The 27,853-nt window shown below is 38.5% G+C and overlaps 1 protein-coding gene across 11 annotated transcripts in view; it reads right to left on the bottom strand.

Annotated features, from left to right (window-relative positions):
• Nucleotides 1–27,853, bottom strand: part of dnajc6 (DnaJ (Hsp40) homolog, subfamily C, member 6) — a 43,258-nt gene that overhangs the window by 14,574 nt on the left and 831 nt on the right. For 4 of the 11 annotated variants that reach the window (XM_036570240.1, XM_036570241.1, XM_036570243.1 and 1 more), the window contains exons 1-5: nt 19,865–20,204; nt 8,886–9,036; nt 2,712–2,761; nt 1,596–1,744; nt 207–329 (exon numbers count right to left, since the gene is read on the bottom strand). In XM_036570240.1, the coding sequence (XP_036426133.1) occupies nt 207–329; nt 1,596–1,744; nt 2,712–2,761; nt 8,886–9,036; nt 19,865–20,069 (678 nt within the window). In that variant the 5' untranslated portion in view covers nt 20,070–20,204. Of the gene's footprint in view, nt 1–206; nt 330–1,595; nt 1,745–2,711; nt 2,762–8,885; nt 9,037–10,577; nt 11,912–17,567; nt 17,687–19,379; nt 19,723–19,864; nt 20,205–27,853 lie in introns of those variants that run through there. The other 7 variants (XM_036570242.1, XM_036570245.1, XM_036570246.1 and 4 more) reach the window with 6 other exon arrangements.

The following is a 27,853-nucleotide window of genomic DNA, read 5'->3' as shown; positions in this document are numbered from 1 at the left end:
TATTTATTTTTTTTATGTTATGAAAAAAAGTTGTGCTAATTCTTTTGCATTGTTTTAAATGCAATTTTGTTAGTGCAGTTCCAGCTTCAAGCAGCTGGCAGTGATTGATGCTATCAGTTCACACAGGTTGCTTTTGTTTTCTGGGTTATGTCACATGTTCTATTTTCAGAACTCTCTGTTTTGGACTTTTGGGGGTGTTCTCTTACCGAGCAAGTGATCACACACACGTTCTTAGGGTTCTGCTTGAGCCAGTTGTGCATGTTCTTGCACACAGCAAACAGGTTGTGAAGGCTGGGGGCTTGTTTGGATGGCCAGTTGCATTCAGATACCTGGAGGAGGGATAGAGAGAAAAAAGAAACAGATAAAAGAAGAGGTTGAAAGCAAATGAGATTTGAAGGGTGTATAATGGTAGAAAATATACTGGAAGAAGTCACAGTAGTAGTTGTGGTAGCACAGTAGCTTTATAGTTCTAACATAACCTTAAACCAGGTTTTGCATCAAGCAAAAGAGAACTGAGCATCTTTTATTGCAGTAATAACATAAAATGAGCCATGTGAGTTAGAGACTAGAGAGCGTTTATAGAGTTAATATGTTGAGTCATTTAACCACAGCACAGGAAAAAGAGCCCATTCAGCTTTTACTGCAAGACAGTCTTTAAGGGTCTATAGGATTTCCTTAGCCACCAACACACAGGGCCCAGTTGCCAAACCATCATAATAATACTGCTACACACTAATAACACCATAACATAAAATGATACTAGGAGGGTATGAGAGTATAGTGGTGTTCACTCTGCCATCTAACCAGGATTCACTGCACTATGATGATCTGCTTTGTGGTCTTTGTCATGTCAGTCATCGCTCAGCGCGGTAGGGTGACAAAATAGGCACACTTTTCTAAAATCTCACAATATTGCTGAGTTTTCCTTTGATTGTATTGTTCCTTAAAAGAAAACTCTATTGTTTTTAACCTAACCTCTGTTGCTTCTGTAGTTTATGGTCCATTACCACGGATATTACTTTTTTCTACACTTCCATGTACTGCAATTCACTGTGAATTCAAAAAGATTTCTAAGTTAAGCTATAAATCCGTCTGATTCGTTTTACAGGAATAATTTCAAGAGAGAAGAATCTGCAGTAATATGTTACCAGTGTAGTAAATTGTGCAAGGCTTACAGAAAATCTTAGGGAAAGTGAAAGTAGCCAGAACTACTTGTTGGCTTTGTTGTTTCAGTGTCTTAAAGTTGGATAAATCTCATCCTAATTTCTATATTGTTAGAGTGTAACAGTTGTTTTTCAAATGCTTAAAAACTAATAACTGTTTGGCTTCTATTACAAGTGATAACTGAGGCAAAAAAATCTGTCCTTTCCTAAAAACAAAAAAGCACATAGGATTTATTGTCCATGGTAAGTGATAATGTGATTTGATGTGGCAGATGGAGATTTGGCTGAAAAACACATCACTTCCACAGATCTTCCTTCAATGTTTCCACATTTCAACAAGATATTCTTATCAATGTTTTTAAACAGTCTTTTAAACACAGATGCTTATCTTCCCAGATTCTGGACAGTATAAATCCATAGCAGTCTTCTGACCCTGTTGGAGAACTTGGCTCCACGATAGTTCCTCTGGGATAAGTTGAAAACAGTGTAGTGGTCGGCATGACGTGAGTCCAGGAAAGAGCGGATGTCCTCCACATGATTCCTATAGCCCAGCTCCACCGCCTCAGCAGGATATGACATCACTGTGTGGGGAATAGGGCAGAATTTTACAATCATCTTATCACATCTTGCACTGGTTTTAATAGTTTGTGGGCTACAAAACTAAACAGTCTCATATCTTACTGAGGTGACTCATATTAGTAACCTTCAATCAACTCTTTCTCTGGACAAGTTTGTCCATTTTACTTTCGACAGATGTGTAGATCTCACGCACTGGAGTTTTTGTTTCATTTGCATGTTTCCCAGCATTCTTTGCCAGACTGAACATCTATGTCATAATCTAATTGACACCCAAAGTGTATATATATGTGTGTGTTAACTAGAGGGTAATGTTATGCTTGTATGGCCTATTATTAAGTGCAATCTCTTCTACTGTACACATTTTTACCCATTAAATGGCCAATGTTTTATTACACACTTTAATAACTTAAGAATGGCACAGCCAGTTAGCACTGAACTCCCTGTAGTTACTAAATAATACGTCTTAGTATTTAATAAGCCTGGAATTGTAAGGAGTTAAGTAACCATAGATTAGGAAGATTGTACAAAAGGAATGGTTATTATTCTATAAATTATATAATTTATATATATAATTTAAATTATTGTGATATTCGCTAATATCAATTATTGGCCCAGGGCTAGTTTTAGTCCAGGGTCTCTATGCAGTACATATTTTTAATCTAAGACACCTGAGCTCTATGAAGACTATATGGTAGTAGTGTAATAGTATAATTGGGTTAGAATAGAATAGGGCAAAGTCAAAAACATACAGTCCCTGAGTCCCCTATGTGCACAAAGTTTAAACACAATCACACAGAAACGGAGTGATCAGCCTGCCCTCAGGCCCACTCAAGGGCAGTGTTTGCAGTAATAACATTTCAGAACTCCATAACTGAAGAGAGAAATTTAGAGATAAAAGAGAGATGTGCAGACAGTGTTTGTGGATCCACAAGTCTGCAGCAGATGTATAAATAAGGGATGTTTACTCACCTATGATACGTGAGGTGATGTAGGCAATGTCCAGCTCACCTTTTGTATAGCTAAAACACAAACAGCAGAAAGGCACATTGTCTTTACCATTAAAATGTTATGCTATGATTTTATACAGTGCAATATTATGCATATGCTGAAAGTGTTGCTTTTTGAGATATTTATGCCATTATCATGACATAATGAATGTTATCTATAACATGATGTTTGTTATGTCATGATAATGATATAAGTAACTCAAGATCTTGAGAAAACAAGGTTTGTTTTGCCATGATAACAACACAAATATAACGAGACCTTGACAAAACAGAAAACTAACTCTCTATCATGGAAAAAGGCCACGTAAAGACATGCAAATCTACGTCTTTTAGGACTTCCGAACAAAAGCCTCCAACACTGAAATATAAATTTAAATGATTAAATATCAAATCTATCAGTATTTAAATTGTCCACTCTTTACTTTTGAGCACCCTACTGCCACTTTGACTTTAACTTCTCATTCTTACAATCTAAATCCAACCAGTTACAGCTGTGTCCTCCCAACAAAAAAATATAAGTGAAAAAGCAGACATTTCCAAAACTGAAGTTGAAAAAATGGGACTCATAACAATCGTGCAAGACCTAAAAAACAGTACTTAAAGCTTGCAACTTTGAGAGAGAGAAGAAAATCAAGCTCCACTTCTGCTCCAGATCTGAAAAACCCACAAGTGTTTCTCTCCTGAGAAAGAGTCTGAAAGAATGTGTGAAGAAAATTTGCACTGGAACACCAGAACTGGAAATCTGAGATGTGGAGTAAGGTTTTAGGGCCTGAAGGGTCTAAATCTGTATTCTGGATTACTCGGATTGTGATAAGCGAAAAACATAACCAACTTCTAAGACTGAACTTTGGAGATGTGAAAAAATATCCCTGCAGATTTCCTGAAAAACTGAAAGCAAGATTTCTGAAAAGAATGAAAGCTGTAATCACAGGGGGAAACAGGTGGACACACTAATTACATTTAGTTGTTGAGTCTTCTGTGTAATGTTCTGTTAAATATATGTTTTCTGCTTTTTTCTAACACTGAAAAATGAGCAACTTGTACTTAAAGGCTATTTTGACTGGGAATGAAATACATGAAAAGACGTGACTTTTGCACAGCACTGTACATCAAGTTACACAAGTGGGAAAGATTACAATCACAAATGACCCAACATGTCTTGGGAAATAATGATGTAATCCAAGGTTACAGCCTAGTTACCAAAAATAACTTTGAGCAATCACGTCTATTTCAAAATACTTCATGTGTCTGTGCCAGGTGAACTGTTTTGACCTGGTTTACTTCACCACAAAATGACTTTATTCTTGGTCAGTCTAAAGCATACAAGTGTTTACATGCAGTGTACAATGTCAGTGAGAAATGACACATGCATGTTTGGCCTTGCTTAAGCAATTTTACTACAGCAAAGCAGCCTTTCTACAGCAGAGTTTCAACCATATTATTTTACCTAAAATGCTGGTGTTCTTGGTCAACAGAACGTCTTATGATGTGTACAAATGTACAGTAAATTGTACATAAAGTGTGTAAGACACTGCATATGCACTATTAGCCTTACTGAAGTGACGCTGTTCTATATTATGCAACAAGTCAGTCACCCAAGTAAGCTGTGTAAATCTCCAATCCTTTTAATGAGATAATACGGTAATGTCAACAGTCTGCTATTCTAGGCTTCTGTGAGACGTGAACAGCGCATGCAAGTTCATCCACACACACAGACAGACAAAAAACATACACAAACACACACATACATAGAGTACTGTACAAAGTCCAGAGACCAATTTCCAGTCAAAATAGCCACTAAGTAAATGTTACTTATTTGTCAATGTCAGAAAAACAGCAGAAAACATGTAATTAACAGACAAGTACACAAAAATCTCAAAAATATTTTTGTGTCCACCCTTTGCTTTCATTATAGTTTCCATTCTTGTTAGGAGACTTTCTTTCAGTTTTTCAGAGAAATCCACAGGGATAATTTTCCACCACTCCAGAAGTTGGTTGTATTTATTCCTTCTCACAATCAAAGTAATCCCAAACACATTCAGTGATGTTGAGGTCTGGAATGACCTGTCGATTGTTCCGAGAACGTCAGTAGCTTCTGCATCTGATTCTTTTCTGAGAAACGACTGAAACTATTGAAAGCTACACATCCTTTAGATCCAGTGAAGCGCTGAGTTGTCTTCTCACAGCGGAAGGATTTACAGAAACGCCTGTGGATTTTTTCAGATCTGAAGCAAGAGTGGAGCTTGATTTTCTCCTCTCTCTCAAAGATGAAAGCTTTAAGTACTGTTTGTCCGACAGTCACAGTTTTGGTGGTCTACCAGGCTTTGCATGATTGCTAGGAGTCTCATTTTCTCTGTATCTTTTAATTTTTTTAACTCCAATTTTGGAAACTCCTGTTTTTTCACTCATTTTTCTTTACATTTCCATACCTTATATATCTTACAACCTCCTCATAATGTCTTCTGAAAAATGAATAACTTGTACTTAATGGCTGTTTTAACTAGGAATTAATTTTCACAGTACTGTATGCACCATAAGAACTATATCATTTAAGAATTAGAATTCAAAGAGAAAGAAATTCAGACAGAAGGTTATATTAAAAAGCACAAAGCACATGGCTGCACAACAGTTTAGCAGCAAGACCTCCCATCTTAAGCTCTTTTCCTAAGCACCCCATGCTGTTTTTGTGAAAAAACGAGACCTAGCTGTGTCTGGGGCCATGCAGGGTCACCCGGCCAACAAGCCAAATTACGTCACAGCAGCTAAGAAGGCAATGCATGTCAAGGACTGAAAAAAACTGCACAACTATGTGAATTATAAGTATGATAATGTATTTCAAGTCCTAAACTGCAGTTAAACACAATTAGCTATCAAAAGCATAAAAACAGAATAAAATCAGTCAAGCAACCGAGCATTTAACTTGTACACTGACATGTTTCCGGTGATCCGTGACATGTACTGGTTCAAATCGTAACCCTGCCATAGAACTACACTGAACTACTGTACTTCAGGAAGCATGTCCACTCTTGATCAGATGCAGGTTGCTATGGAGCCATATTTTCTCTCAAGCTGCTTAATGTTGATATGTTGAATGGTACATTGTGTCAGTAGGCCTACTGAACGTGCACTGAGTGCTTCACAGTCGGTGAGGCTTACTGAAGACAATGGGTGGGGTAGGAGAGACTGCGGTCATATGGAAAACAGTTCTAGTTATATAGAGTGTAAAACCCAGCATACAAACCAACTTCCAGAGATCCACACAGAGAGAGTCTCTCTGCTGCTGTAGCAGTGGACCATGAGAATCAATTATTATAGAAACCTTTTCCCAGTGAGACACCTTTTGGCATGACACAGTTGCTTGTGAGGCTTCACACACCTCATAAATTAGCTCTGTGTTTTTTGCAAATAGCTCAAGTGATGCTACTTCAGTGTTGCAATGCTGACAGACCTCCTGAGGTCGAATGAAGATGCTTTCTGTGGTGGTTTTCTGCTATTTAAAGTGGATTTGAAAGCACTGGTAGTGATTTCATTTAATAGGCTTTATTTTGAAGGAGAAAAACAGCTACTGCTGAAAATGCTAACTGCTAGCCTCAGTCACAGTGAGCTGACGTCAATTTAAAATGAACTAGTCATGATAGTTCAACTTAAGACTCAGAACTACAAGACTTTAAACTAGAGTATGAACCATCTATTGCTAAGAACAGAAGAGAGATGGAAATAATGGAGTGATGAAGGGAAATCTGAATGGTCTTTTACTGTGAAGTAAACACACATAAATAGTTCATGAGATTTGGAAAGCAGCCACCTCTTGCATTCCCAGATGCTTTCCTGTTTCTGAAACTTGGGCTGCATTCCAAATCACAAACTCATGACACATTGGCCCCACTTAGGCAGGGCTTTTCTGTTATGCTAAGGCTAAGCAGCAGTTACAGCAGTTACATGTTAGGGATTTCCAGTGTTCCAAACAGTGATTTGGCTCTCAGAGAGTTCGTAATGATTGTATGAAGAAGATAAGATAAGACTGCACCATGGGAACACTTGTGTGTGCAGAGCTTTTTGTCTAGCCAGATGCCGAGGCCACAGAAACAAGCAAAGCGCTTCCCTTCTTTTATTGACTCTTTCTTTCTTTTCACAATCACTTTCATTTAAATCAATTAATCTCCTGTGACTTTACTTCTTTAATTATCAGACCCATTCCTGTCCCATTCGCATTTCCCCTCTCTGCCTAAACAAGGATTCTTGAATGGAAAAAAAAACATCTCATTTCCATCTATTTCAAACTACCACGCACTTGATGGGTTAAATGTGTTTCTACTTCAGTAAAATAATGACTAAACTAAAAGTACCTTTCCAATCTGAGAAGTACAAAAGCTTCACGTCGAAAAAAACTACTTAAAATGCACATATAATTGAAAAACAAATTTAGAAGGAATTTGGTGTAGTATATAAATATTGTCTTTCAAAGCATTCCACTCACTCCCAGTCCATACACTTCATATATGGAAACCATACTGCAAAACAATCTCTTTTAAATTCATTGTTCCTGTGACGTCATAAGAACCAACTCTTTCATACTATCCAGAAAAAAAGTCAAAATATTCAGCTTACAGCACTTTAGCTCCACCCATTTACACTGAAGTTCTAGGGAGTGTTTCTGCTCTGAGTGCTGAATGCTGAATGAGGCGCAATACAGAACAGCCAATCAGAACAGAGCTAATTTATCTTATATCAGTCTTAAAGGCACAGTAACAAAGACAGCCTGTTTAAGAAAAAAAGAGGGGTTGAACAATTGTCATGTAAAATGATTTATGAGCTGAATTATGAATTAAAGTATGATTCAAAATTTAGAAAGATTAATTATAATTGTAAAAACACCAATGTCATTTGTGGACATCAAGGGAAAAATAACAAAAGTAAATCCAGCTTCTATCAGCATAGAAACTGAAGTTAGGCGTTACTCCTCTCTTTTTGATGCACTCTTGACCCACATCTAGTTCATTATGCTCAAAAGTCAGATTGTGACTAATCACGAAGCAGTATAGATGCATAATAGAACGAAATTAAGCCCAAAAAATGGAGTTAGTAACTAAATGTTAATGAGTAAAAAGTGCTTGTAGACGTAAAATTATTGGCATTTGAAAACAGAAAAACAGGAAAGTACCACTCCAGTTCTGTGGTTCTGTTGGTGTATGGTCTGTGGTCAGAGACACTCTTGGCTGTTTATTTTTAGGTGGCGTACCACTCTCAGAGCAGTGACACTAACATGTAAAAACCCCAGCAACACCGCTGATACACCACCACAAACAGATGGGCTCATAGTCTGTAACTGTACACCTTTATAATGGACATATGAATTACAGTATTGTGAAAAAGTCATAGGCCACCTTTCATTTATGTAATTTCCAGTCAAAGTGGACATTACGACAAAATTCGACAGAAGCCTCAACAACTAAATCTAATATCACAGTTTTAAGGATTGGCTGTGTCCACTCTTTGCCTTTATAACAGCTTCCTTTCTTTTTTGAGAGACTTGCTATTATTTTCTAGAAGAAATCTACAAGATTTTTTTCCTTATGCCCAAAAGTCAATCTTAGAAGTTGGTTGCATTTTCTGCTTTTCACAGTCTTAGTAATACCAAACCCATTCAGTAACTGCACTCTTGGGTGGCCAGTTCATTTTTCTGATGACACCAGCAGCTGCAGTTTTCCAAACAAGAGTAGAGATTAAAGCTTAATGTTACTGTTTATCTGATGGTGTCAGTTTTTGTGGTCTACCAGGTCTTGCATAGTTGTTAAAAGTCCCATATTCTCTATAACCTTTATTAATTTTTTGAACTCCAGTTTTTTCATTTATTTTCTGTTCTCCTGAAAAATGTATTACTTGTACTCAATCTCCATTTTAAACAAATGAATGACAGTCTCTGACTTTTGCACACTATTGTAGGTATAACTCATTTTGTGGTCACTGGATGGAAGTACAAAAGCAAGTGTAAGGTAGGGGGTTTCTTATTAAGCAGACAGTGGGTGTATAGAGTATACATCATTATAATTCAATTAGTGATCTCAAGCATACTTGTAGTATCACACACATACATATACATTCGTAAGTGTCGTTCAATCGCACTTGTAAGACTTACGTGGCCACTTGATGCATAACCTTGGTTGACGTGTCTTTGATTGTGTCCTTCAGGTTGTCCTTGAAGTTGCTGAAGAACTTTCCGGCGCCTCCTTTAACCATGTCCAGCAGTCCGCCCCCATAATTCCCGTCCATATCTGGAGACGGAGGGCCTTCAAATGATCAGAATTTGATGTCTTACAACAACACACACAGGACGGCACACCACCAAAAGTGCACATGCTGAAACTAGGGCATACAAAATAAACCAAAACAATGCAACATGCAGAAATACACATGGCATGCATAAGCAGTAAAGCATGTACTTGAGGACTCTCACCTGTAATAATAATAATACTTAAAGCCTCTCAATGCTATGAAATGCAGTCAGATTTCTCCCTTACATAAACAGCTTGCTATATACTTAATGCAATTCAGTACTGTCAAGAAGCCCCTCTGGCTTTATGAACAAATAGTTAGCATAGGCCCTAAAAATCACACTCAACCTTCTTGATCAAATAAGCGACTCCACATAACAAAGACGTGTAATGAGTAGTAAATTAGCTCCACTTTGGCACCTCAGTTTTCACCCAATGTTGGACATCTTTTTAAGCTGCTGCTCACATTGCAGTATATGAGTGCTAAATTCTCTGTGTATTTGGACAAGCAGCCACCCACGATTGATTAGCTTTGCTGTGTATTGACAGGAAAAGAGGAACTATTATCCCCCCAATAAGCACGCATCACTAAATTCATAGTCTTGTTTAAAGGAGCATTCTGGCGTAAAACCGGCATTATATCATATTATGTAGCTCAGCATGGCATCCCCCAGCCTCACTGGTTTGATGGAATTCACAGTTTTGTATCATTTTTGGGTTTTCGTCCTTTACTTACTTACCTTTCTCACTACATTAACCCAGCATGCATTACACAAATACATCAAATTACTGAGACACTCCACCATAGTCGCAAAGTAATCCTGACTGCAAGTGTAGCCACTGATGCAGAAGCTAATAAAAACAATCAGGATGTTTGGCTTCCTAGCAGTACGTTAGCTATTTGGCTTCCTTTTGCCTTAGCCAGATAGCAGGAAAAAGTAAGTATCCACCCCAAAGTGCTTGCAGGTTTTCAAAAATTCCACCCACCAAAATACATCATTAGAAGGGTTTTTTTCTGGTCTTTAAACTAGAATGTCTCACTCTAGAGGCTGCTACAGTACAGTTGTGGGATGCAAGTAGGCATGTTTGCAACACACACTTCTCCTAATAAACAGTCATATGCAAATGTTTGACCCATGTTTTGATGATTTTCCTAAGTTAAAATAAGTCCGCTAAAGAGAACTTCTGCACATTTTGATACAAAATCACTGGCTACTTGAATATAATATACTATAAAAATCATCATATACTATATACATAATATACTATAAAAATATAAAATATATATAAAATATGACCTGTGTAAAAGTTACAGCACATTTTATATTTAACATTTTATTATTTTCCAATATATGACAAAAACTTACAAACGTTAACACCTTGATTAAAACTCAGTGTGTACGGGTATCTTTCACATGCACCCACGCTGGACCACTCCCAAACTATTAGCCTGACTCAGGCACCTCCCACTTAGCTCTGCAGACCTTGTCTGCACTTTCTTAACATACAACACACACACATATACACTCACTAGATATTTTATTAGAAAGCCCTACCTTGTAGCTCCCCCTTGCTGGTGTACAATTAGAGAATGTAGTCTAGCTGTTGCTGTACAATTATTGTTAGCCATCCTCTAGACCCTCATCACTGGTCAGTTGCTTGTGGCTGGATATTTTTGGGTGGTAGCCCACTCTCAACCTTGCAGGGACTCTTGACATGTGTAGAAACATCAATAACACCTCTGGACATGATCCGCTTGTGCTGGCACTTCCATGTCAGTGTCACTGCTGTGCTGAGGAATATCCACCACCCAAATAATTTCTGGTCATCACTGATCCTGTGGTCGGAAACTGACCAGTGACGAATGGAGTAGAAGGTGGCTGACAAATTGTGCATTGACACAGATACGATAACAGATACAGTGTGAAACTGTACACCCATAAAGTAGCCCTATAAGGTAGACAGATCACACAAAGTGACAGGTAACTGGAAGGTAGTGGCCAGTGAGCGTATATATAACATACTGACTGTACCAATCATTTTCTAAGCTGCACAGAGAGCGATCAACCACTGAAAGACTGTCATCCCTGTTTTTAGGCATTGAGTCATTGGAGAACAGGTCAGACCATTTAGCGATGATTCAGCGCTCTGTCACGCAGTTAACAGCATATTTAACTGCTGCTGGATCGATCTCTAATATATTATGGACAAAAATTACCTTCAAAGGAATGTATTTAGGAGTGCTTCTGCAGGCATGTGAAACTTTTTTATGTTCTTTAAAATGTCAGTAAATACTCATTAAATTCAGTGATTTTAAGAGCAGAATATAATTGCACAGGCATGAGAACCTCTAAAAAGTCTGTTTTATCTGTTTTAGTTGTTACAACAACTATAATTTTTGCTAGCATCTCTAAAGGTATCACTGTATAGTGTTAACATAAAGCTAACTGAGGTGTACTTTAACTTCTCCACACTGGATTTAGTACCACTTTTGGCAGCTCTACGTAAAAACAAGGACATTTGAACATACCATGCTGGTAAGACATACGTGTAATATACTCTTTACTTAATTTAACTTAAGTTTTTTAGTGAATTCTTCAGAAATTATTTTAGCTTAAAGCCTTATTCTCAATGTTAATGAAGGAGACTGTTAGCCTCCTGGCATACTGAGCTAATCATCCGCAAAGTAGTTAACCTAAAGGACATTCTCACACAGTGTATGTTCAGTATGATTTCACGTAATTTACTTCATATATATGCAGTTTGTCACTGCAAAAACATGTAGGTTAAGTGCATTTATGCATTCCTTGCATTTCAAGAGTTGTTTCCAAATGCTGGCCAACTGTCTTTACTTCACTATGTATATTGCTGTATCATTAGCAACCTAGCTCTCTATATACACTCACCAAGCACTTTATAAGGAACTTTATTAGTCTCAGTCTCAATCTGTCCATTTTATCAGCTCTGCTTACCATTTAGGTGCAATTTATAGTTCTACAATTACAGACTGCAGTCCAGCTGTTTCTCTGCATACTTTGTTGTACCTTTTACCCTGTTCTTCAATGGTCAGGACCCCCACAGGACCACCACAGGCCAGGTATTATTTGAGTGGTGGATTGTTCTCAGCACTGCACTGACAATGACGTGGTGGTGGTGTGTTAGTGTGAGTTGTGCTGGTATGACTGGATCAGACACAGCAGCGCTGCTGGAGTTTTTAAACACTGTGTCCACTCACTGTCCACTCTATTGGACACTCCTACCTTGTTGGTCCTCCTTGTTACTTACAAGTCAGAGACTGTAGCTCATCTGTTGCTGCACAGTTTGTGCTGGTCATTCTCTAGTCCTTCATCGGTGGTCACAGGACAAAACACTGCTGGCTCGATGTATTTGGTTGGTGGACTGTTCTCAGCCCAGTAGTGACACTAAGTTGTGTAAAAACTCCAGCAGCACTGCTGTGTCTGATCCACTCGTACCAGCACAACACACACTAATACACCATCTCCATGTCAGTGTCACTGCAGTGCTGAGAAAGACTCACCACCCAAATAATGATGGCTCTGTGGTGGTCCTGTGGGGGTCCTGACCATTGAAGAACAGGGTGAAAGCGTGATAATAAAGTATGCAGGAAAACAGATGGACTACAGTCTGTAATTGTACATATACTAAGTGCTCCTACATGGTAAGTGGATCTGATAAAACAGATAATGAGTGTATATACAAGGTGATGTTCCTAATAAAGTGCTCATTGTGTGTTTAATTATACGTAGGACCTAACATAATTTCTCTGGAGAAGCATGAAGGGCTTGGAACCAGGAACAGCCCTTCTCTTCACACAGTACTGCTTTAAACATGGTTTCTTAATAGGGAAAGCCATTTTAACCATTTTTGCTATTTGCATCTCTTAAATCGCACAGACACAGATTGAGCCTAGGCCTACACTAAATGTGAATTTTAAGTGGTGAAAATCCATTAGAATTGTTGATGGGTCAACAATTAGGCTCAATCCATGACTGCGAAACCAGCCCATAATGTTCAAATATCCCACTGTGAACAAATTCTATAGATATAGATAGACAGAAAGACTTTATTGACAATTTCTGTAAATTTACCTTATATATGCACAGATAGACCCCAGATGGTAGTTTCAGCCCCTGCACTTTTGCCTTTACCCCTCTTGTGCAGTACCACTCTAACCTATCACGCATGCATGCATCACTACAGTGCTGGACGTTCTGCTGATAAAGCACTGATAACCTCTGTAAGAAATCATTACATTGCACAAAGTGGTTATTTTTAACAACAACCAAACAAACATCAGTAGAAGCCTAGAAGTAGAAGTAGAAGTAGAAGTCAGCTTTTGTGACTGTAAAAATCAGGGATTAGTGCAAGACTCTGTGGAGCAATGAGATTCCCAATTGTTACAGAATATATTTGTGTAATATATAATGCTGGGTATCATAGTCAGATACATAACATGACAAATAACAATAAATGCTAGTTTTAGGCCAGAATGCTCCTTTAATAAGAGTTGTAACTCTGCACTTTATAGCAATTAGATCGCTTTGGGCATCTAATACAGCATATCGAAGCAACAAAGAAAAATATGGAAAAATATGGCCAATAAATGTATGGCAGATCTAGAACAGGGGTCACCACACCAGTTTTATCCACAAGGCCAGTGTGGCTGCAGGTTTTCAATCCAGTCAAGCCGAATGGAACCTGAATGAAACCAGCAGCCATACTGGCCCTTTGTGGATAAGATTGGTGACATTTAGGAGCGAATCAACAGTAAAACCACATTTTCAGCAAATCATCAAAGGTCTACTCATTTAAGAAATCTGCTGATTTATCTTCTCACAACATACAGTGCATCTCTATAATGCAGCCAATACAAAATGACACATGCAAAAAATTCAATCCATTGTCTTTTATATTGAGTGTGTGGCAAGAAGCAGCACAAAGTTTTTACTTGCTTTTTGCCATTTGCCACTATAGTAACGAATAAAAAGTAGTGGGTTTAACGGGGCATGATGATTGGATAGTGGAGCAAAAATAACACCCTGACGCCAGGCCTGAAATTACCATGTAAGGTCACAACAGGTATAATAATACAAGTTTACTCATATTTGTTAGAAGCAGAGCCCAGACTGCAGTGGATGACCTGTCCTCTTTTTTCCAGCTTGAACACACACACACACACACACACAGCATTTACTGCCTCTCACTTTGAAGAGCAGGAGTCATTAGACTCATCAGGCTACACTTCTGCATAATCCTGCATCTGGGAATGTTTCTAATACCCATTGGGACTCTGCTCCAAATATTCACATGGCCGTATACTGAAAATAACTTCTCAACAACACACTATGCTGACAAAAGCCTAAACAAGGCTATAATTGCAGATAAAATGAACTTTCCCCAGATTAGTTTTGCTCTATAAAGGACTGGTAGGTTCATTGGAGAGCAGAATATATTACAATGCAGCAACATAATGCACGAGCAGACTTTTAAAATGGTAGCAATAGACTTTCAGATGAATAGTTGTGTTGTGCCAAGTAGAACATCAATACATGCCGTTGCAGGACGACTGAAAAACAATCAAAATGTTGTGCAAGTCCATGAAGGAATGGATAACTGATCATGATATTGCAGCAAAGGAAAGAATGGGTGGACCAAAGATTCCTACTGATATGAAGACATACATATTAAGGGGTGTTCCTGTCACTTGAAGCTATCTGTTCTGAATTGTAAAATATATCATAAACACCCATGGGTGCTCCCACAGGGAGTAGCAAATAGCAGTGACATAAATGTCCATGGGAGCGCAGTACCAACTGACCTATTCATGCTAAGCCTACAAATGCATTCTTTTGCAACAACTGTTGAGAGGTTGAACAAGCTGTATAGAATGCTGGTAAAAATCCCATTTAACGTAATGAGAAATTGTAGTGCGCAATTTGTCAAAATGCAGAAATTTAAAGTGTGTTAATTTATTATATAATTTGAAAAAAAGATATTTATTCTGTATGCGTTTGACAGGTCACACTGTCACATTACTTATTTCCCCACTGGATTTTTGCCAACATTCGACCTCACAAAAGTTGCTAAGAACTGCATTTGTGGGTGGAGCCATAGACCACCAAATGAAATGGCAATAAGACTTGCTTTGAGTCAAGCATGCAAAACTGCCTCTAAATAAATGGAAAACCATCCTATGGAGTGACCATATGCACTCTTTCAATTAGTTTGACAGGTGTGGGTATGACAAATGCCTTGAGAATGATTGCTACCAGAGGGTGTACATCCCAAGTATAGAATTTGGAGGTGGTGGTGTGCTGGTGTGGGCATGTTTGAGCTGAATGACATCTCGAATTTTGATAGTGGACTATGTATTCTACTCAAAGCATACACTAGACATGAACGGTTTGAGTAGAACTATTTAATTGGCCTGCCTTAAGCCCAGTTAGAACCCAAACTGAGCATCTTTGATACAAATTGGTAGCTAGAATCCTTTAGAGATTATCATCCTATCATCATGTTACCAGAAACTTGTAGAGATCCTTCCACAATGCCTTAACAAGATTGACATACATAATATAATACAATACAACATAATACAATACAGTAAATAATATAATACAATGTATTGTATTATGGAAAAGATCTACTACATGTGTTTTAACACTACTGGTAACTTATCAGTGTATCTGGATTATTATCAAGTTTTACGTATTCTAGAATTTTGTTCTCTTTAATCGTCATGAAGCATTAAAAACATGATCCAACACAGCAGTTTCAGAGCCCAGTGAACAGGTTTATATATATCATTACATTCTGAATCTATCTGGAAAATAGTTATATGTCAATGAGTGTTTATAAACATTCATAAAAAGACTATTTTAGATGTCATTCTTAACTGTGACTTTGATTGGAGGATTTAAACTAGCATTAGTTACTATACATTTTGTAGCATGTTACTTGGTGGCTTTATAAACAGGAATGCAGGCCTCAGCAAAAACATTGCAGAGACAAATTGAAAAATCTTTGAACTGTGGGAGAAAAATAAAAATTAACTCACAAAACAAAACACTTCTTTACCTGGAACAGACAGTTTTGCATTATCACTTGTCTCATGAGTCCTTTTTCAGAGAAACTGATTTTATGGTGCTCTCTGTCTATTTATTGAGGAAAACAAATACTTCTCTATCCTAAAGTGGCCTAGTCCCATGACCACAATTTCCAGCTTGGCCCCCTACGTTGTGTTATATGAATATATTCCTCTACAGTGCTTTCAAGACAAGAAATTACACAATAATGATGGAACCTGAGTGAAATGGCCTTTTAAACGATTGACCCTGTTAAACTCTAAAGACCTGTCAGCAGGTCCAGACTCCTTATTCATAACTACATACCTTACATTGCTACAGTAACTACAGTTATATTACATTTAATGATGTCCTTACATTGTACACTGTAAAAATGCAAATTTTACAAATTTAAATCATGGTCTGTTTTATATTTTACAGCTAAAAAGTACATAAAGTGTAAATCCATAGTACCGTATAGTATGATATAACAGACATATAATCAGAATTACAACAAAATATAGTAATTGACCTGAAAATCAGTTCAGGTGCCAGATCTTTACTGTGCACTTCTACAGGTAATGTCTAGTCACTGGTGTAAACTATCATGGTGCAACCAGGCCACGTACAACAGTGTCTGATACCCACTGAGCCTGGGTAGACACTCTACAGATATTCTAACTTCAGCACAATCCAACCTACTGATTGATTGACTTACACCTCTTATATATAGACCACCAAAACTAAACAAACTTACTTCATGGCATGCTACACCCATCCGTGGCCAGGAGTCTGAGAGAGCAGAATTGGCCTTGCTTTCTCTGGGCAAGTAGGATGGTCCTCCCTCTCCCCATCATTCAGTGCAATGCTAACCAATGTGGGCGTATGTTAGCTGACATAACAGAATTGGCACTTAGTGTTCTCCTCCAAATGTGTTGAGCTCTCCAATGACTTTGCACTAGCAGCAGCTTGAAAAAACATGCAGTGGCTGCCTTCCCATGACTTTGAGGAAACATGTGTTTGGCTTTACCCTCCTAGCACTGGCACCATTGTGCGACTCGGGGGGTGACCTAGCTAGTGTATGTAGGTGGACACTTCCATATAGGGAAGAAATTTGGGGGAAAACGTCAAAAAAATATTTTTGTAAGACTGCTGTAGAATTTAATACAATGTTCTTAGCTTCCCTATTTAACTTTTACAGCAATTTTAGAGAATTCTGGGCTACTTCATCTTTACAGCACACTGTTAACAATGGACATTCGCTTCCAGAAGTATAATAACCTACCGTAATTTAATAAAACAGTAAATTATTGTAGATTGTACTGTTCACTACTGTGAAGTTACCACAACTGTTTACAGTGTACTGCCTTAATAATTCATAGTTACTGGATAATATCCACTAAGATAAAAAAAAATGGATAATAAGCCTTGAATGTATGGAGATAAATGGCAAGCACTCACACCCCAGACTCGAAGCACAAGCAGACTGAAGCCTAAATTTGGGCTCCTCTTGATGAAATACTGATTAATGTTGTAGAAGTCTGCTCTATACACCAATGTGACTGAGTCAGCACTTTTGTCTCTTAGCTGACCACACACTGCTGATGCTTTTCACAGTCAGAAAGGAGCAGGGTGGCCTGGCTGTGCTGAAGCAGTGAACTTGGGCACAAAGCAGACTTCCTGTCAGAGCCATAAAAGTACAGAAAGGCTCTATTTGGAGTGGGCAGAGACTCAGAGGCCCAGCTGACTTCAAAGTCCAGGACTGCTCTCACACACACACAGAGCCTCTGAACTCCTACTAAAGTCCCTTTTATCCTACGAGGGGTTGTGTGTGATGAGGAAAGGAGAGAGAGAGGGAGAGAGAGAAAGAGCCCATGAGGGCTGCTCCATATAAGGCCAGAGAGATCAATAAAGATGAGATATAAAAGCGTCAGTCTCTCACACATTTCCTTGTTAATTCTCCACCCTTTTGTTCTCTCAGCCCAGCAGGTTACAGTGGCTCTCTTGGGCACTGGATTTCTGTGTTATCATTGTGTGATTACATATTGATACTTAAACGGTGCCGTTCATTTGCATTGTGTTAAACTAACTTGTTAAACTAACTTGTTAAACTAACTTCCATTACAAGTTAAACAAGTTTTTTCTTTCTCCTATAAAGCTGCTATTTGGCATATGACATATATGACAGAAATCATATGTGTATATATAAATACATACAGGATATATTATTATTACATTTAGGTCTAGATCCTTGCATATATATAGTACACATGAATCATATAATTTTACATATAGGTACCTACATATATAAAATCCATACATGGCATATGCATATGTATAAGCCCACATTCTGACACTGTATAAAACAAACCCATGTGTGTGTGTCCTGTAACTGGACCCCGCTCTACCTCTTTAATTATAGATCACATTCAGACAGACACAAAGCTGCTCTTTTATTCATCCACACACACAGCACAGAAAATGTCTAACATTCACTTCCGTAAATTTCACTGTTGATTTGTTTTTTCCGTTTAAAGAGTCAGGGGAGATCCACAGCACAAAAATGCAGCCACAATAAACAAAAAAGAAAGCTTGCTCCAGGTTGTGTCACTGTTGGAAAAATTAGGAAATTTGTAATGAGACTCAAATGAGACTGAAATAATGAAACACTAATTAGAACAAGAAAAATGTCCAGTCAACTTAGATTCATGAAGGTTGTTCAAATAACAAAAAATGTGCATTTTTTTCAAGTAGTCTTAAAATATGAGTTTTAACAAACTCGTTACTTAAGGTTACAAAACTGTGGGGAATAAATCCTATAGCCCATAGTGTTCTATGAGTGCTACAGTATTTGGAACACAGTAAACGTATGAAAAAAATGTTTTTTAAAGGAGTCGATTCTATGGCAGCATGTTTTCAGAGGTGCACAAGCTGAGGACTGCTTTAAAAAAGCTGAATTTACTTGTCTCCATAGAGTCTCATGGTCTGTTTCACACTTATAGCACAAAGACACCTCCAATCTCACCTCCTCTAACACACACAGACAGACAGACACACACACACTGCGGAAACAGACAGTGGCAGACACCAGCTGAGACGAGAGCACCTGACAGCGTGTATTTGAAGAAGAAACGCCCTCTCCCCCCACACACTACACTCTTTTCAGGCCACTGCAGTACGCCAGCCACGCTAGCCCACCCACAAAACACCCAGCAGACCAACTGTCTCTTACACCATCCTCTCCATACTAGTGTCTGTTCCATTCTTAGCTACCTGCATGCTAATCCAGCATCACCAGACCCAGACCAATAACTTCCATCCATGTGTGCTAGCGTGCTGACATTCCACTGCATATGGGAGCTGATCATGACACAGCAACAGCCACAGTACAAAGCATGCTTCTGGGATGGGCTACAGTGGGATGGGCTGCTTTCACTGCTAATGTTCGTGCTCACCTACTACAAAAAAAAGATCAAAGACACACAGCAATGCAAGACATTTTCATGCTGACTCTAATGGCACTGTCAAAGGCGTCATGATTTTCTTTCCCACCCGTATTCCGGCTTAGCCCTGCCTCCTACGCTGAGACTGGCTAGTAATTCATACTCACAAGCAGTCCGCCTACAGCAGAGTCTGGCCTACTAACCAATCCTAGCGCAGGAGGAGAGCAACCGCCGGCCAACCCTAATGCAGGAAGGCGGGGCTTATCCGGAAAACGGGTGGAGGGACAAAAACAATAACGCCGTCTATAGGCTTACCTGAACTGTCCATGGTGCTGAAATCGTCCGGTCGTGTTTTGGCACCGAAACTCGCTGCTGTCAGGCCTCCTCCTCCTCCACCTCCTCCTCCTCCTCTGCCTCCTCTTCCTCCCCCGCTGCTGAAGTCTCCGCCGCTATCGACCAGCTGCAAAGATTCGTAGCCATCGTAACCGGGCTTTTTCTTGTAGCCGCCCAGCAGGCTCATGAGCACCAGTTCACACGGTTGAGGTGAATTCAAGACGGTCTATGCATCTTCACGCTGCCTTTTCAGGGGGTGTGATTCGCCGGTGATACCCCGTTACCGCGCTGCGCTAACTGAGGACTGGCGGGTCCTCGCGCTCTAGCGCCTCCACATCACCGTTGACGACAATAGGAGGCCACAGCGCGCCTGATTCGCACCGGGTAACGTGACCGGCAGCGACGTGATGCGAACGAGACGAGAGCGTCCTGCCTGTATGTGAGCTAGAATTACACAGCAAAATCCCCAGCGCTGCACCGAGTCTCACAGTTTTGACTGAACTATTATTACCGATTGAACACCTGCAGTGTTGAATTAACTCTTGCAGAGCATTAAAGGGGAACTCCACCGATTTTTCAAAAATTTCTACAGAATTAAATGATTGAGATGTAAACAAATTTATTCAGAGTGGCCTGATATGAAACGTCCGGCTCTAGAGAAACTTGCCGAGTCAGAATATTTGTCACTTTTGTGATCAGGTTTTGGCCTAAAATGTATTTAATCCATTCATGGCGGAGGGGTACATGCGAGGAGTTGTAAGATAAAATAGTCCCCAGAGAAAACTTAATATTTACAAATGTATGACTATTTCACCATCATCAGCATTATATATAAACACACAGAAGACACGTGTAGGTTCACTGGTGTTTTTGGATAATAAATAAACAGGCTAATTTGTACTGTAAACATTGTGGCCCCTGGTTCTTGTCACCACTCCTTTAAAGATCTTGGTGTCTGTAAGCTTCACTACAATGAACCATTTCATGTGAAACCACTCTGAATGATGCAGTTTAAATCTCAGGGTCTGAATTATTCAGAATTTTTTAAAAACACCTATGAGACTGAATGAACACCTGCAGTGTTGAATGAACTCTTACAGTGCATTAACACCTGCAAGACTGAGTGTTGAATAAACACACTTTAAACATCAAAGTTGAACATCATTCATTGAACTGAGTAAAGAAAACTAAAAACACACCCAGCAGTTATAATTAAATAAATATATTAAGTGTGTTCAACAGTTTCCTTCTTTTTAAGTTCATGAAACTGGAAACTTTTGATATGGTAGAGTAGGTAGAACTTCTCAGCATTCTTACTGGTTTTGCTGGTTTCTGTTAGTTTTCTTTTAAAGTTTATTTTTGGTAATAAATGTTATTTTCATGCAAGGCTTGGATGCATTTTACAGGTGTATGTTATATTAAACTGTGAAGGTGTTGTGTGTTCAAGTTTATCAGGTCAGTTTGAACTACTAACATACAGTAAACAAATCGTGTTGGTAGGCCCTAAAACGGCTTAGGGATTAGACAAGTATACCCTAGAAATGGGTGTTTCAGGTAATTTTGAAGCCAACTGTTCATTACTTATAGTAGTAGTAAATAATAATAAGTGTTCTTTGATGCCAATATTAATATTATATGCTATAATATTATATGTAGTGTTCTTTTTCAAAGAAGTTGGCTTAAATGTTCAAAAAAGCTTAAATGTTCTGCGGAAACATTTGTATGTCCATTCATGACGTATTTTTATTTTTCTGCCACAGAATACAGTCACTCATGTAATTTTGAGCTTTAATTACTTTTAAGGGTTGAATTTTATTGAGTGATAGACATAAACATTTTGAGCTTCATTAACTGAAAATATTTGTTACCTTTCTCAATATTACATATGTTTAACCATCCCTAACCCAGTATGTTCTAAAGACATATGACTTCTGAATTTATGAATTTAAAAAGTATCAAGGGAACAGATTTATTTCCTCAGTTATTTGGTGTTATGTGCAGGTTTACAATTCACCTATAGTGTTAAATTAACTCTTGCAGTGCAACTTTTAAAGTACATTAAGTGTGAAATGATCATTCAAATATCTATCTATCTATCTATATATCTATCTATATATATATATATATATATATATATATATATATATATATATATGAGATTTTCAGTCATTATGTCACTTCAGCCATTAGCACTAAAAGTCTCACACAGAAAAATCTCCAGTATTTAACAAACACCTGAATTAACACAATGAATGCAATTTAAAGCAATGGTTCATGCAAAAAGCATGCAGTTTACACAATGCTTAACTGCTGACAACAAACTTCCATTTCTTGTTAGCTACATTAACCTTGTAGCTCCAGTGCAAAGCTAAGTAAGTAACCTTGGGACTCTGAATATGTGTTGGCTGATCGACTATATTTGTGGAGAGGGGGAAATTGCGCACATTTGATTTCTGTCCAAATCATTGTTTTAATTCCAGCTGGATATTGAACACTTTCGTTCAGCACTGGGGATTCACACATGTTCATTCAGCACAAGCACAATGATACATTTCAGGTGCAAAAAGATTCACTAAATTCATATCAATAAAATGAATAAAGAAGTCCATCACTCTGAGTAATCCATCTGTCTAAAAAACGTTTATGATCTGGTTTTGTTTCCATGTAGACAGACATAAACAAGTGGACGAGGGCGCAACCCTTTAATCAACCTTGACAAACCATTTAGTGCTTTGTCAGTGGGGGCTCTCCAATCCAAGACTATTTCTCTGAGAATGATTTAGCTCCAAGTCAGCTACATGGTGTTAAACGCTTCCGTTTTTGGCCACACTCCTTGGCAACCGTGGGGCGGCATGCTTTCTCACAAGAGCAACAGAGCCTGGGAAACTGAGAGAGGAGAGGCTGGGAACTCAGTGTGTAGGAAGTGTCACATAGAGAAAGTCTCCGGTTTCTGTTTGCCATTAATTACCAACTTAATGCTGCCTCTGACTCTGTGTCTCATTGTCACCATTACAAGATGAGCAATAAAACCACATGGGTTCAGCAGTGCATGTAAACGCAAATGCGAATGTACTAAAAGTGTACTTTTCCTACAGGAGATGCAGAAGCTGAAAAGGGCTGGGACATGGGTTAATGAAACACCACAATGAGGTGGCTGGTTAACACAGATCTTGTGATATTTTACAAGATCTTTAACTTATAAATGTCCCTCAACCTTCTGCATAGCCATTATTGGATGATACAGCTCATCCTACTGAGCAAAGTCCTCAAATGCTCTATAATCACCTTAGACTTTGTGCTACTGTAAGGTAACACGTCAGTGCATCTGAATAAACATGATGAGATTTATTTTTTCACATCAATTTTTGTGCATTTTCTTCTCACAACATAAAAATGAGCCTCTTTCCAACGAGTTCTTACAACAGCAGCAGCAACCTACAGAATGAATGTCTATGACAGCTGAGCTAGAAATAGATCTATCATTTTAACTCTAATACAATGACAATAACCCTGGCATTCAAATATTTCTGCTTCTAGTTTCTTTCCTTAACCCATTAAAATCTCAGGCTTATTACATACTAAGGCTTATTTTTCAGTAACTACAGGGACTTCAATGCAAACTGGCAGAGCTATTCTTAGGTTATAGAAGCGTGTATTAAAACCATGGGCCTGCTGGTAGCAGGTGCAGTTAAGAGCCAAAATCTGAAGCAATATGAATGGCAAACTTAGGCTGTAACTAGAGTTTAAGCCTTACAGTATACACTGATGAGCCAAAACTTTCTGACCACCTGCCTAACATGCTGATGGTCCTCTGTGTGCCACCAAAACAGCACTGACCTGCCAAGGTATGGACTCTACACAACCTCTGAAGGTGCCATGTGGTATCTGGCACCTAAAGGTTAGCGGCAGATCCTTAAATCCTGTATATTGTGAGGTGGAGTTGCCTCGGATTGGACTTCTGGTTCCAGCGCATGCCATGGATGCTCAACCGGATTTTGATCTGGTGACTTTGGAGGTCAGGACAACACCTTGAATTCCTCATCATGTTCCTCAAACCATTTGCGAACAGTGTACGCAATGTAGCAGGGTGCATTAACCTGCTGAAAGAGGCCACTGCCTTTGAGGAATGCCATTGCCATGAATGGTATACCTGGTCTGCAACGATGTTAGGTAGGTGGCAAGTGTCAAATTGATGTCCACATGATTCCCCAGACCCAGGGTTTCCCAGCAGAACATTGCCCAGAGCATCACACACCCTCCACCAGATTGTCTTCTCCCCACCGTGCATCCTGGTGCCATCATTTCTCCAGGTGAACAGTACACATGTATCCAGCCATAATAAAATTTTTTGTGACAGCAGCCCTTCTGTCGGTTTGGACCACACAGGATAACATTAATGAGCCTTGGGCCCCAACACCCTGTCGCTGGTTCATGGTTTGCCCTCCTCAGACCACTGTCAGTAGGTACTCACCACTGCAGACAGGGAGCACGCAACGCTTGCTGTTTCAGAGATGCTCTAATCCAGTCGTCTGGCCATAATGATTTGGCCCTTGTCATTTCTTCTGCATCCAACATGTCAACTTTGAGAACTGACTGTTCACTTACTGTATAATATATAATAATATATCCCAGACCTTGATATGCACGTCAACATTATTTGCTTCATCTGTTAGGGGTCATAATGTTTTGGCTCATTGATGTACAGCATACAGAAGTTTGAACACCTTCAGTCAAATTACATGTTTGATTTTCTTAGTGAAAATATGTTACACATCCTCTACAGGGAATTACCTTAAATATGGCATTTTCTGTGCACAATTTCTATTTCTTTGCTGGAATTTCATATTGGAAAAATAAAATATAAAATGTGTCATAAGTTGTGGTGCAGGCCACGTTTTACATATTATTTTTTTCCAATATGTTAAATTCAGCAAATAAACAGCAATTGCGCAATAAATTGTGCAGAAGTGTGTTCTCTGTAAAGACTGTGTTAACTTATCGTCTCTTAGAAAATCCAAAAAACACGTCATTTACCAGGGTTGCCCGAACGTTTGATGCAGTAGGATCCAATAAATGGTTAATCCATTCTACTCTTGCTGCTGTTAAATAAGACTAATCCTTTCAGTTTTTAAGGTGCAAAATCTCCACCTGAATAGAGAGTTGAATGAACATCTGCAGGGTTTATATAAGCCCAGCTGGACACACACAAACACAGAAATAGTTTGTTCTAAGGATGTAATGATTTTAATGCATATCAAAAATGAATTTGAAACAGTGTAAAGAAATTTATAAACTTCAATTATAAAAGTTAGGGTAGTATGTGAAATGCTAATAAAAACAGAATGGAGGGATTAGCACATTCTGTTTGACCTGTAAAAAATGAGTATTTGATGTTTTACCTTATGAAGTTTTTATTTATTTATTTATTTTTGGTAAACATATGACCATTCCAAATTTATTGCTTGCGAAAAAGTTGGGACAGGAGCATGTTTACCTCTGTGTTACATCACCTTTCCTTTTAACAGCACTTAACAATCGTTTGGGGACTGAAAACAACTACTGATCCAGTTTTGGAAGCAGATTTTTTGCCACTCTTCCATTATACAAAGCTTCAACTGTGCAACTGTATCATTGTTGGGATTTGCACTTTACAGTGCAACATGCATTTTCAATGGGAGACAGGTCTTGCACCCACAGTCTCAGTCTCAACAGCCATGCTGTTGTAACATATGCAGAAAGTGGCTTGGTGTTGTCATACTGAAATAAGCATGGACGTCCCCAAAAAAGACATTATCTAAAAGGAAGCGTCTTGCTCCAAAATGTATATATATCTTTTAGCATTAATGGTTTCTTCACAGTTACCCATGCCATGTGCACTAACACTCTGAGCTGATTCCCTGAGTCTTTTTATGATATTATGCACTGTAGAGGTAGGAATACCTAAAAATCTTGCAATGGCTCATTAAAGAACATTGTTCTTACACTGTTGGATTATTTGTTGACATGTTTTTCGGCAAAGTCTTAAGCCTTGACCATCCTTGCTTATAAAGGACTAGGCCTTTCTTGGATGCTCCTTTCAAGCATAACTGTTCAAGATGTTTTCTGAACATTTCACAATATTCCTAGTCTTAACTTCCCAACTTTTTTAGAACACGTTTCAGACATCAGAGTCTATATTTAAAAAAAACAATGAATTAAGATAAAACAATACATATCTTGTCTTTGCACTGTTTAATTTAAATACAGGCTAAAGTGGATTTACAAATCATTGCTTTCTGTTTTCATTTGCATTTCATATACTTTTCTAATTATTTTGGAAGTGACATTTGTAAATTTGAAACCCATCTCTCTGTTCTGAGGGTCTCTAATTCACCATCTTTTAAGAGAACCACTGTCAGTGATCAAAACTAGGCATGTTGGTGCATCCTTAGATTAGAGTGGGTGGGAAAGGGGGAGGGAAATTTTCTACGGACACATTTACATTTTTGGGGGCTATTTTGCTAGATGGCAATGTGTCAGGCATTGAAAAAGTTCTATTTGAGAACTTTATCTGAGTCACATCAGTACATCATTAGAGCTCTGAAGAGTCAAAATATTTTTAACACATTAAATATCAAAAATTTAACTGAATCCTGACCTTAGAATCAAACAACATATCAAACCTGAAAATATAAATATTGTCACACCCCTAATTAATTTCACACTGTAGGTTTTAATTCAACACTGTAGCTAGATGATTTGATCCAGTGTAGAGGAACAGAGACCACAGTCTAACACAGCCCCTGTTTGCCCTGTGGTAACACTCCGATTAAATGCAACAATTGTCTGCTGAGTTGAATCAGGAGTGTTTGAGAAGGAAAATCACCAAACTACACAGAAATGTGACACTCCAGGACCAGAATTCTCCACTCTTAGTTTAATCCATTCTCAACTTGTCATTGTTGCCGCTGCACTAGCCTAATCTTTCAGGGTAAACATCCATGTTCTCTTCTCAAATTAATAGGGGTGTCTGAATATATAGAGTATTTATAGTTAAATCGTTGAATATAAAGCTGCTGCATGGCTGCACAGCCTGCCTTGGCCAAGGTGGAAGTGGCGTCAGCTCCATGGAGACAGAGCAAGCTATCTCTGTTGTCTTTTTGTTGACTGTCCTTTTGCTTCTACTTTTTGGTTAGGCTTATCAATTTTCTTTGCAAATAAAAACAAACTACCTTTAACTAAAAGTTGTGTGATGTATTATGCTAAATACATCTCATATACCGATCCAGATGTGGAGCCTACATCAAATACAATTACAATGGGTAAACACGACATACGAGTGCATTTTTTTCGCAATACCCACAAAGTTTGATATTTTTTAAATGACTTTGACTTTAAATACTTCTACAATGGTTAATAACAAGAATAGTTTAAAAACGATTAGAATTAATGATGGTGTTATAAACTTCTCATGAGTCCTTTTTCTTTCCTTTTTCCGTTTTGCTTTGTTTATTTTATATCACCTACATGTTAATATATTATAGAATGTTTTCCTGACAGATACTCTTTTTTGTCTTTGTTAGGTACCATATTTTGTTAACTGAAAGTCGTTGCAATTTAAAAAAGCTCTGTATCCAGGGCAACACGCACTTCCGCTATGATGTCAGTATTCAGGATTTCCCCAGCGCTTTTTAAACTCCTTTTTTGTCTCGCTGCGAGCTTTACTAGTATTTACCCTTACTGGACAGGGGTTCTGTGCTGTGTTACGGCTGACAGACAGTGGCTTTAATCGAGGAGAGCGGAGAGCCCTCACAGCTGCTAACCGGCCAAACCCGACACCAGGTGACGTCAGCGACCCGCCGCTACACTTCCGCTTTCTTTTCCGTTCACTCCAGTTTGTGGAGGAAAAACATCAGAAGTCATTTTGTCCTGCAAACACGCACGAATTGTTGCCATCTTGTCCGGCATCCACGCTTAAACCAGCTGTTAAGT

Source organism: Colossoma macropomum, unplaced genomic scaffold (genome assembly GCF_904425465.1).
Source record: "Colossoma macropomum unplaced genomic scaffold, Colossoma_macropomum, whole genome shotgun sequence".
Classification (NCBI taxonomy): Eukaryota; Metazoa; Chordata; class Actinopteri; order Characiformes; family Serrasalmidae; genus Colossoma; species Colossoma macropomum.
This window is presented reverse-complemented; position numbering and strand designations above follow the sequence as displayed.